Source organism: Pieris brassicae, chromosome 2, assembly GCF_905147105.1.
Source record: "Pieris brassicae chromosome 2, ilPieBrab1.1, whole genome shotgun sequence".
In the NCBI taxonomy this organism is placed as follows: Eukaryota; Metazoa; Arthropoda; class Insecta; order Lepidoptera; family Pieridae; genus Pieris; species Pieris brassicae.
Genome location: NC_059666.1, coordinates 19,164,424 through 19,177,043, shown reverse-complemented (window position 1 = coordinate 19,177,043; position 12,620 = coordinate 19,164,424). Strand labels below are relative to the sequence as shown.

The 12,620-nt window shown below is 33.8% G+C and overlaps 1 protein-coding gene across 2 annotated transcripts in view; it reads right to left on the bottom strand.

Annotated features, from left to right (window-relative positions):
- LOC123720519 overlaps positions 1–12,620 on the bottom strand; it is a 32,302-nt gene that overhangs the window by 3,120 nt on the left and 16,562 nt on the right. For both annotated transcript variants that reach the window (XM_045677161.1, XM_045677162.1), the window contains exons 4-6: positions 5,357–5,490; positions 4,707–4,826; positions 1,852–1,996 (exon numbers count right to left, since the gene is read on the bottom strand). In XM_045677161.1, coding sequence (XP_045533117.1) covers positions 1,852–1,996; positions 4,707–4,826; positions 5,357–5,490 — 399 coding nt within the window. The remainder of the gene's footprint in view (positions 1–1,851; positions 1,997–4,706; positions 4,827–5,356; positions 5,491–12,620) is intronic.

The following is a 12,620-nucleotide window of genomic DNA, read 5'->3' as shown; positions in this document are numbered from 1 at the left end:
AGTAAAAACCTTTTTTTTTCTAGGTTTCTTAAGTAAATAAAGGTTTTAACGATTATTACAGAATATTACTAAAAGTATTCTTAAATAATATGACACATAAATAATAATTATGACAGTCAAAACATTAATACGTTATTATCAATCGATATAAAAATACTATATAAGTGACCCGTAAGTACTTTATTAACTTTAATTAAAGGAATAATATTATCAGTTATCTAGGCATACTAATGAGACTAGATCAGATGCTAATATAATAATTAATGACTTCAGGAAAAGATTTCGTAGAAGACTAGTCTCTTTCACATAACCGGTAGGTAAAATTATATAATACGTACAGACACCATAGCATTCGTTAAAAACAGCATTACTGTTATACGATTAACAACTACTCTTTATGACAACTTAAGTCATAGGTTCAGAAAACATCTTTTGAACTTAGCTCTTTAGGCATTTTTTTTCGCAAATATTAAATATCAAAGACTTAATAAAGTTACGAGTTTCGAATGAGGTTTACCTTGTAGCTTGTAGAGAAAGGAAAAATATTTTTTTCCGAAGCAAAATACTTTAAACGGAGCATTTAAAATGCCTGAAAGGTAATACCTTTTTCAGTTTTTTCCCTTTTTCGATATGCCTGATTTAACTGAATATTGAAAGAAACTTAAAATGTGCCTCTACGTTAAATGGTTTTTTGTTAGATCGCCTGTCAACGCACAAAATATAAGGAGAGTACGTAACAGTAAACTTTCCGTTATAAGTAATTCTAAAAGAACTTGTTGGGTTTATAAAAAAGTGAGAATTTATTCATCCATCGTACAATCGATAGGTTCGTTTAAATAGGTAATGATTATATTTCTATGAAAAAAGCGGCTATAGGAAAAAATATTACAATTCTCTGTTTGATTTAATTTTTTTCCTAGAAATATCGAAACGTTGCTATTGTGTATATTGTCATAGATAATTGGCGGGGATCAACCGTCTGTGTCAAGTAAAAGTGATAAGAAGTTTTTATGTGACCATTTCAATTTAATTTACTGTTTCTTGACACCGTACAAGAAGGAAAATTTACTGGTGAAAACACGGTCTGCTTTAAGCATAAAGGAAGAAAAGGCGCAGATTGAATAGGCAAAGAAACGCTAAATACCTGTTAAAATACTCGCAGAAATGTATCATCATATTATAAAATATCCTCCTCACCTGAGTTAGGTTAAGTTAGGATAGAGGAATAATTTTATGGACAAGATAGCTTGACCCTATGATGGATTAAGCTACAATGATCTATCAAAATGTCGGCTGATGGTATGTCATACCTTCAATATATAGGTGTTATAAATTGACGAGTCTATTATAATCTCAAGTCGGATTTTTTTTAAGTACCAACATAAAATAATCTGGTATTCTGTAAAGCTGGAGAGGCTACTGTTTTTTTATAGATTCTATATTTTATGATCAGTGTTTTGGGCACTCCTACCTGGAAAATTGTATATTTTGCACTACATCTACGATAAACGCACTGATTGAATCCGTATTCGACTAATTCTGTGACGATCAGCTCAAAATATAAACACGGACTTTCCATTAATACCACACAATATAAGTAAGTACTATTAGGTATGTTCATACACACATGTTCATATGATCTATTAACATTTCGGTAAAAAGTTATTTAAATGATTTTAGTGAAGCAAATCCCGTAAAATAATACGTGTTCAAAAATATTTTTTATATCATTTATTTTATACGAGAAGCATGTAGTTAATATGATCTAGAAGTTTCGATTTTTGTACACTGTGATTATAGAATACAGCTACTTGCACTACAAATATTAAGCTTGATATGGTGTCTACTTACTTTTAAAAGATATGCGATTTATGGGGAAGACGATAGCTTCCTTTGTCTCAGGGAGAGGGGCGATGGTATTTATCGCACCTTCTTCTTCAACCACCCTCTCGTGACTTCTGAAGTATATCGAATATATCGCCGCCGAACACCGGATCTTTTCAAACAAGTTCATATAAAATAATATATCAACATATATCAAAAATACATTGCAATTGTGTATTGATTATATAATTATATTTTATCTGAGTATTAAGCAGTTTTCTCTATAGAAAACCATTTTTTAAATATTTTTTCTTTCTTAAATAGGGACCCCTACATTGCCAAGCACGTAATCAGACAAAAATGTGACCTAGACTAATCAGCAGGGGAGTATCGAAATCTCCCCTTTTCTAAAAAGGGACTTTATTAACTTAAAGGATTGGCGTCTACCTCTGGGCCCGGGTGACACCTACTCCGGAAATATCCTAATAATATTTATGAGTGAGTCAAGGCCCGCTGCTCAGCGTAGAAAACAATTAAGTCTACGGAATTGTCAAAATGTAACTTCGTTTAGTATGAAACAGTTAATAAAAAAAGTACTCAATACGATACGTTCCTATGCTTTAAAATAAAATCAATCAATTGCGCTACAACCTTTTTAAGTCTTGGCCTCAGATTTCTGTATCTGTTTCATGATCATTTGTTAAACTAATCGGCAAGTAGATGATCAGCCTTCTGTGCCTGACGCACGCCGTCGACTTTTTTGGGTCTAAGGTAAGCCGCTTTCCTTACGATGTTTTACTTCACCGATCGAGCTAATGTTAAATGCACACATAGAAAGAAAATCCATTGGTGCACAGCCGGGGATCTAACCTACGACCTTAGGGATGAGAGTCGCACGCTGAAGCCACTAGGGCAACACTGCTCGTTCCGTTCGTACGTTCGACAATTTTAAATACTGTCGGTATTAAATGTTGTAATAACTTAAATGAAGCTACTTACTACGGAATAAACTAAATAACTATATACGGGAATACGACCACTGGCGAAGATCTATGCGTATTAATAATTTGGGAGTACTGTACTGTCATTTTATTGTAATTTTTTATTTTTATTATGTACATCAAGAATAAGAGTTGCGTGTTCGTATCATGTCGGGGTCACAAATATAGAGGATGTATTGACTCCAGTTCCTCCAATTTGATGTTTTAGTATGCGTCGAAAAGTTGCAAATATGCTTAGTAACCGAAATAAACTTGTTGACCCATTTGAGGGTATGACGTTATCGTATCACAGATTGTAGGTGTCGTTACAAGTAAGTCAAATCCGATACATTTTTTGCACGTTATACATAATACCATAAGCGAAATACGACATATGGAGTAGCCTCCTTAAATATATATAAATTATACAGTGTGATGACTGACTGTATCTACTGTAGAAATAATCAATCATCATAAAGTATAATATAAAAAAATACTTTTATTTAAAATATGTCTAGCATAAAACTAATAATACTAAATAATGTCAAATTTCATGGCAATGGTTTTTGATTCCGTTAGAATCTGTTCTACGTTGTAGATTAATATAGGAATCGTGTTTGTGTCAATAAAAAAAACTCATAGATCTCTAAGCAAAATCCTATTTTATGTCCTTCCAGACCTTGCCATTCCGTCTTACTCTCAATATTTATGTGATAAGAAGCCCTTCGAATACGTATTTGCGTGTTGTTCCCACGAGAATGTAAGTTCGTACTCCTATTTCACCATGTCTCCTGGTGATAGAGGACAAATAACCTTTTTAATTTATTGTATTATTATTAATTAATTAAGATGTCATGTGGAATATGGTGTACTGGTTGCAGCTCCTTACAAACGTCGTATAACACAAAAAACTTGGCGATTAAAAAGAGTGGCGGAGAGTTTATTGCCTTGATTTCAGAACTGGCAGTAAATGTAAAATTATAAGAAATTCATATACATTTCTTTTTTTGACGTTCATAAGTGTACATTGTGTTACCTATATCAATAAATGATTTAGAATAACATATATTCTATAACGTAATATTTAGTTTACGCAAGTACTAAATTTAATATATATTACAGCTAAAAGCAATTCTTTACCTACATTGGAATTAATTTCTAATCACTGAAACATTAAATTTAATTTAAAAATAATAAAATAAAAAATTTAACTTATTTCAGTTATATTAACCATTGTATTCAAAATTCATTGGCCAAAATTCAAATGTTATTAAATTCCTCAAACGGAATTGAAGTGAAAACTGATTCCACATGAATGAAAATGTTACTAACAATTCAAATGTACGTTTGACTAAAGGGCTGATAATGATGCGAAGTTGTTAAATTAAATATCAATTGATTTTTTTGTCAGAAATAAATGTGTGCCATTGTGTGTGTATTAAATCTCATTTAATTTGAACGTAAGAAATGCAGCAGAGATCAGTGTTGGCCTAGTGGCTACAGCATGCGACTCTCATCCCTGAGGTCGTAGGTTCGATCCCCGGCTGTGCACCAATGGATTTTCTTTCTATTCGCTCGAAAGGTGAAGGAAAACATCGTGAGGAAACCGGCTTGCCTTGCCCAAAAGTCGAAGGTGTGCGTCAGGCACAGAATGCTGATCACCTACTTGCCTATTCGATTAACAAATGATCATGAAACATATACAGAAATGTGAGGCCCAGACCTAAAAAGGTTGTAGCGCCATTGTTTATTATAAGAAATGCCGCATTAAGGATCTTGTTTAATTTTCTACAAAACCAATGTTTGTCCAGATACTTTAAGCCATTTCAAGAGGAATGGATTTTGAACTAGCCAGTTCAATACCGAAGTAAATAGGGTTCTAAGGGATTAATCAAGTTTTACCTTTATTTTGCCTCTAACAAAGTGATGCTTTTGTACCACGTATTGCATTGTACTGTACGCAGTCCAAAGGTCTCCGTTTTCACCGCTACCCACCCTACTCCACACGTGATGTGAAATTGCCTAAAATATTTTTAAATTGTTAATTTACCTAAGTTTAAAAGCAGAGCCTTCCTAAATTCATTAACGTGGCCGTACTATCTACCAATATGTTTACTAATACGAATAACGTGTCTTAGGGTGATGTTAAAAATCTAGACTTAAGTAGTTAAAGTTAAGAATGACTGGTATGTCAACAACGTATTTGAAATTACATACGGGACACATCATGAATTCGTAGAAGAACTTCAAACAAAAAACGTACTTTAATTATTTATTTTATTATTAACACTATAATAATATACAGATAATAAAACAAGGTTACTCAATTTTACAACTCAGGGACTTATAAATAACTTCCGTAATATACATGTAAATGGTAAAGGGTTGTTTTATTTGTATGGTAACACGTATAATAAAAATATTATGACATGAAAAATAACAATACAAATCATTATTAAAATTTAAGCCTTTGATCACGGAAAATTGGATAAAGCCAAAACCCGAGTCACAATGCGTGCAAAAAATAATTTAATTTTCAATGTCAGACTTACCTGCTCATTGTTGATGTAAAACGTGAGATTAGCTGCTGGCATGGAGTCATAACTTATGCATTCTGCTTTTAACTTCATCCCAGGGCGATAGTAACGTTTCAAGCCGTTTAACTCTGGATCCGACTTGGGGAGGTCTGAAAATAAAACCGCGATTAATTATATATAATTAGCATGTTTATATATAAGAAGCATGTTTCACGTATTAAACGTAGATTAAATAAGTAAAAAAATATAATACGCTACCTTTTTTATTAAACGAATATATCATTAAATAGAAAGAAATTTGATAGAAAGATACCATGTACCGTTTTATTTACACGTTTGCTTTTATTAAACATCAATATGTACAAAGTCCTTCCATTAGCAGAAAGCTTCGGCATCTCCAAGGAATTTCAACAAAATTTTACCAATTACAATTTAGAGTGCTACACGAGTGCTAAAAGATGAGCGCAAATAGAATAACTTTAATACTGACTGCACGAGAAGTCAGTACTAGTTCTTAAAGAAAGTATTATTATAAATTAAATATTACCCTTTATTCATATATAAACTTTAAATGAATAAACTAATATTAGGTCCTTACATATGAAATGGACGTTTTGCCGTACTGGTCACTTTGACCTCAAATAACTCCTCCACATTCGAGGAGCTTCAATTGGAATGTCTAAGACATAAATCGTTGTTTCTCCCATACAAAACGCCAATTTCATATGTACGAGTAAGTACCTAATAATTGCATCAAAGAGCTTTTATATTTTAGTCAAATATAAATTAACTATGTTAAATGACAAATATAATTAAAGAATAAATTCTAAAAAAGACTTTTTATGATATTTTAAAAAGTGTTTTTATTTTTATACATAAATTACAAATTTAATGTATCATCATGAACATTTTGAAGTCTTTCGGTCTCAATTAAACTAACAATTATTTTATAGTAAAATTACCGGATGCGTGAAAACAACTAGTTTATTTAAGATGAAAACTTAACTGTGACCAGTAGTAACGAATCAAACTTTTTTTGTACAGGGATGCCTAACGTATTTGTTAGTTACGGGATGAAAATGATAAAATGATCTAGAGTTTTAATCCAACGATGGGGCCTATGTGCCTATGTTTCTACGGTTCCGAGTACGATATGCTTGCATCGCGTGATACGTAGTCGCAGGCCCCAAGGCAAGTTTGGAGGACCAGACTTTCCGAAGTTTCCGCCTAGGTTCTTAGTTTAATACCGTGGTTGCTTTAATTATTGTTGGTAGAATTATGTATTAGAAGCAAATAGAACCACCAGACGAACTATTGCTGGGATGGAGACATCATGCTCTTGCGAGTTTATGGCTGACTGGAGCCGTCGATACCATCTCTCCCATAGCTGACACCAAGTTGGTCGACCTTGATCAGGAATGCAAAAGATGCTTTGTCTCCTCCATGTTCTTGATTTTACTGGAAGACACTAAGGAAACTTTTCGCACGGCAAAACCGCTATTTAAACATTAGGTCATAGCCAGTTCGGGTCACAGCTGGAACCGCTTTGCAATCAAAGGGGAGCTACCTAAATCAAGAAGAATTCCTTAGAAAACTCATCGGCTAAATCGTTAGACTAATAAGTAGTTGTTGATAGATTAACTATATTAAAAAACATTGATGTAAATGCAGCCAAATGTCCCTCCTCTTCCTACTAACGAGCTATGAGCAGTGTTCTCTCACCGCACTGGGTTTCAAAGACACTGATAACTCATTTACCAAAAATGATATAGAAACGAGACTAGCTACTAATTTTTCTGGATGCATAATTGCTAACGCGCAATCAAGGTAACCATATAGAGAAAGAGCCACCGTAAGTCCAGACTAGCATATAGCTGAGAAAATAACTATCAAAAGTAACATGGGCAATAAATATCTTCCTACCATCCAAATCAACTGGCTTAGATAGCATTTTACCAGGTCTACTAAGATCGAGTGGGAATCTAATAGCAGACTATCTTGGCCTAGTTTTTCGACGCTGCATAGCACCTATCTACATACTTTTAAAATGGAGAGACAAACACGGATCAGCCAGTTTATTTAAAACCAGCCTCAACTCATTATTACTAAAGACGCTGGAGAAGCTGGTGTCCTAATCTAAATTCTTACAGTCAAATCATCACGACTACACAATCACGGCAAATCAACAGAATCTGATGTGATCTGATGAAATCTGCCTACAGAGTGAGACTTTCAATCCATTTAAAACTAAACTGCTCTTGTTTAGTTTTGGTAGTCACGTCACCATTAAGATGGTCTATTTTGTACATGGTACAGGTGATGATGCTATATAACGTATTTCTAATTATGATACAAGAAAATTCTATTTACCTTTAGCTTTAACATGGTAGTCTCCCAGACTTCTGGTCTGTAGTTATTCGTATATAGGTATTGTACTACATGGTATTTCTCTACAATAAAAAGGAGTGTATTTGAAAATTATTACAGTATAATAATAGTGATGAGCGATATGACCATTCAGCGGTATCTGACAACTAGAAATACATTAAATCGTAAACGGTATTTTGCTGGAAAGTTTAGAAATAAGACGCGATTCACGTATAGAAATACAGAACTAATATTCCACCCTCCGTCGTCAATAAAGATGAAAAAAGCTTTTTAACTGCATATACAACAGTGTGAATAGGGAAAGTTGAAAGTTCGCGACAAATAACTTTGTGTACCGACTTATCTAGGCGTCAGTAAAGTGTGTTATTTTGTATATTAGCAACAGTTAAAATGTTATTATGTAAAAGTTTTAGTTTCAACTGGGAAATTAATAATATAATTTATGTTTTGTGAGAGCCCACTTCATACAACTACTAACATTGTACAACAAAACAATGCGGATAGTGTATCGACATTGAGTCACGTCAACGTCGTTTAGCAGACGAGTTAAAATATACATATGCATTGTACTAGGTCAAAAAAGTATTTATTTAGTTATAACTACCATAAAATCAATGTTAAAATGTAAATCCGTGAAATAAATGGCCTTTAATAATAATTAATACAAATGTATAATTAAAAAAAATCAATGGCCCTACAACCTTTTTAGGTCTGGGCCTGGGCCTCAGATATCTGTATCTCATGATCATTTGTAAATTAAATAAGCAAGTAGGTGATCAGCCTTCTGTGTCTGGCGCACGCCGTCGACTTTTTGGGTCTAAAGAAAGCCGGTTTCCTCACGATGTTTTCCTTCACCGTTCGAGCTAATGTGAAATGCGCATATAGAAAGAAAACCCATTGGTGCACAGCCGGGGATCGAACCTACGACTTCAGGGATGAGCGTCGCACGCTGAAGCCACTAGGCCAAGACTGCTCAAACAAACAAATGTATATGACTATCAATGTTTTGTAAAACTGAATTAAGAAGAAACCGTATTGAATTAAGAGACTGAAATTAGAATTGGAATAAATCAAGTGATTGGGAGAAAACTTTGTGTTTGTTATCTTAACAATGTCGGGGCCTGACGCTACATATACATCATCATTATTATTTTGTATTTTGTCTTACGTATTTACGCGTAGAATAAAATAAAATTTTAAAACTATACCTCAAAACTTACAATTCTGCACGTATTCATATCTTATTTCTTTTTGCCTGATTTACAACAGAAATAACCTATAAATCCACCATATACTTTTTCCAACTGTAAATGACAATAAAAATCCTTTATTAAAAAGTTAATTATAAAATGTACACATATTCCCGTTGAATTGGCAATAGAAAAATCTCCCCTTGCCGCCTGGACGCTTATTGTTCTAACAATTTACTCAAAACTTTAATAAAATGTTGTCACAAAACCTAGTGACTCACGGTTTCTTTTGTTAAGCTAATGAGGTACCGTGACCTATATCCCGTATACCTCCTTTCACCATAAGATATGTTTTTAATCTCTTAATTTGGGATTCTCCTTTGTATTTGTAAATAATTAATCAATGCACTCCTTTCTTGTTTGGTAAATTTAATTTAATAACAATCTTATTACAAACCTCCGATCTAATATTGAATAATTTCTTAGATATTTTTGATTAAATACAGTGGAATCTCTATAACTCGAACATCGTTAAGTTGAAATCCTCAGTAAGTCGAACAAAATAGACATTCCCTTTCGCTGAAACCCTAAATACCCGGAATCTCGAATTATTTATACTTATTACTTATACATATTTATACTCTATAAGTCGAATTTCAAAAAGGATAGTAAGTCGTAGTATGTAAACTATAATGACGTCTTTCTTGGAATTCCTCGAAATAATAGCAATAAAATTGAAAATTAATGTTCGGGTTCGGGGCTTCTAATCTAATGTTTTTGTCTTAAAATACACTTAGAAATGGCGCCTCTGTAAGTCGAAAATTTTAAATCATAAATCATATGTATCTCGAAGTACTTGTTAAGTCTAAAAAGCGTTAACTCGATTTTTTTTGTATTTCCCTTGACATTCAAGTTATAGTGATTCCTCTGTAACTTTCTCCGTATGCATTGAATGAAGCCAAATTATCGATTTGTAACTATCGTTTATTTTAAATTTACACTAGAGCCAGTTGCGCTGAAATTCCATTAAATACATTACGTGTTTTCGGTCTACAGTCTTAAAATAAGTTGTTACTTCACGCAGGCGGCGTTAACTAAGAATTATTGTTACCTCTAGATTTACAAAATATATTTTAACTAGGTTCCAAAAGATGACCATTTGTATCTTTCAAGTCAACATATAAAATGTTAAGAGTTTTTCTTTGTTTTATTCCTTCAGCAATAAATGTAACAAAAGATACAAAAACAAATTTCTAGTAACAAAGTAGCTACAAGCTTACATTATAAGAAAAGAAACCAAACACTTAGCAGAAAAGAAAATTATTATATGTACTTACATAAAGTAGTACAAAGTTTTTTTCATTTTCTATTATCATTTGACAATGAAATAATATTACTTTATTACAAATTTACAAAGATGTCAGAACTTTCTCAATGAAATTACAATAATTATATTAAACTTTAATTGGAAAAGTTGACGGGTCTCCCATTAATGGTTTTTCTAATTATGCTTATTTTTCATAAAGTAAACCGATTATACCTCAAAGAAAATCTTTGAATTAATATGATATAATAATTATTTACGCACAACATGTATACCACCACAATGGGGAAATGCTCAGATTAGTCTCGATTAGGAGCTATGCAATCAATATCTACCCCAACCTTGTATTATTCAAAATTATGTCATATTTTCAAAGCAATACCTGGGTCATGCTTTTTATAGAGCACTCGATCGTAATGATCATCGTTGAATTGCGTTTTTATCAAACGAAACATAATTTTTTAGGTGATTCTCTTTGAATATGTTGTTAGGAGACAAAGCCCCACCCTCTAGACTCTTACGAACTTAGTACTTAGTTACACGTTTAGGAAAAGGTACCCTCTTGTATTAATACCTAAGGTACCTGAAGTCGCATTTAAAAGACAATCGAAAAAAACATTTATTAAAAATCATATTTAATTAATTTAATTTGAATTAGTTTGTTTATTTTACTATATTAAATGCAGGTTAAACTTATGGAGCGTTATTAAAATTAGTATGATAAAATATCAATTAGGAAAACGTATGTACAAAGATGTTTTTAAGAATATGTTTCATAGAAAAATATGATATCGATACTAATTTTTATAATTAAAATAAGTCAATGTGTTGTAGATTTTTACTAGGTTTACGTAGAGTTTAAAGAATCTAAAATATATTTATTTCCCCATAATATACGCTCATTATTAAGAACATATGTTTAAGGAGATTTTTGAATAGTTTTGGTGAATGCACACTTCTTAGCATTCATACGCAGCATTAGGCAAGCTATTAAAAGTGGGGAAATTATTAATTGCACATCAAATAAATAATCGCATATCAATATATTTTCATCATTTATATGTTTTTTTTTCATCAATTGAATTACTCACTACAAATAAACTAAATGTTTATCAAAACAAGTAAGAGGAATGTCCTACAAACATAACAATTTATGAACAGTTATCTACAGGACAGGAGCATCATCCTAAATTACGCAGGCCATAAAATCTTCAGAAGAACAAGCAAAGGATGCGTGCAAGGCTTCATAACCGGGCCTTCGCTCCGGAACTTACTGATTGACCCTCTTTGGAAGATAATAGATGATGAGCAGGTTAAGGCTCAAGCGTTTGCAGATGATGTCCTGCTTATGATAGATGGACATACGTGAGAGGAGGTATCTAAAATAGCCAATTGTATACTGGATCTTGTGTATAAGTGGGGCGAGAGGGGCAAGCTTAGGTTTGCGCCTTACAAAACCAATGCGATGGTAGTGACACATAAACGTAAGTTTGACAACCCCCGCCTCACGATGAATAAAGTGCCAACAATATTAACAAACAAAATAAGGATCCTGGGCGTAGAAATAGACGCTGCATTAACTTGTAAAGGGCACATACACAACTTGTACACTAAGACTATATCAATATATAGACAAGATTCGAAAGTGGCAAAGATAGGATGGGGCTTACAGCCAGACGTCACTGCAGCCCTATACACTGCAGTGATTGAGCCTATAACCCTGTACGCTGAAAAAGTTTTTATTAGAAAGAAACTAGATGACATGACGAGGGGCTTCGCACAAAAAATAGCAAAGACATACAAGACTACAGCACTCAACTCAGCGGCCTTGCTTGCAGGGATACTACCCCTGGACCTTCGTGTTAAGGAGGGTGCGACCGCCTTGCGCGGAAGGTCAGAAATCGATAACATTACTATGGCAAAATTATATACAGACAGGAGCGAAACATCCGCTGGAGTGGGAGTGGCATGAACTACTCAGTCTCGGTCCCGTTTTGCCACTCGGCAAGAAATAAAAAGGTGAGGCTGGCTCCGTACTGTACAGTGTACCAGGCGGAGCTAGCCGCACTGAGGGACGCAGCACATGTTTGACAAAGGGGAGGCTGAATGCGGCTGTGCTCAGCGACTCTTGCTCTTCACTGGATGCCATCGCGGATGGAGGCCCTCTCGATCCTCAAGTTGCCGAGATTCGCCAGAACCTGGAAGAGTGCCATGAAAATGGCATTAAAATTAAACTATCTTGAGTGAAGGCGCAAGTTGGGACTCCGGGAAACGAGAGGGCAGACGCTCTCGCCGCAGAAGCCGTCGGGGAGACGGGGACGCGAATAGGGTACGGTGCGTATCCGCTTTCCTACTTGCGACGAATGACAATACTCAA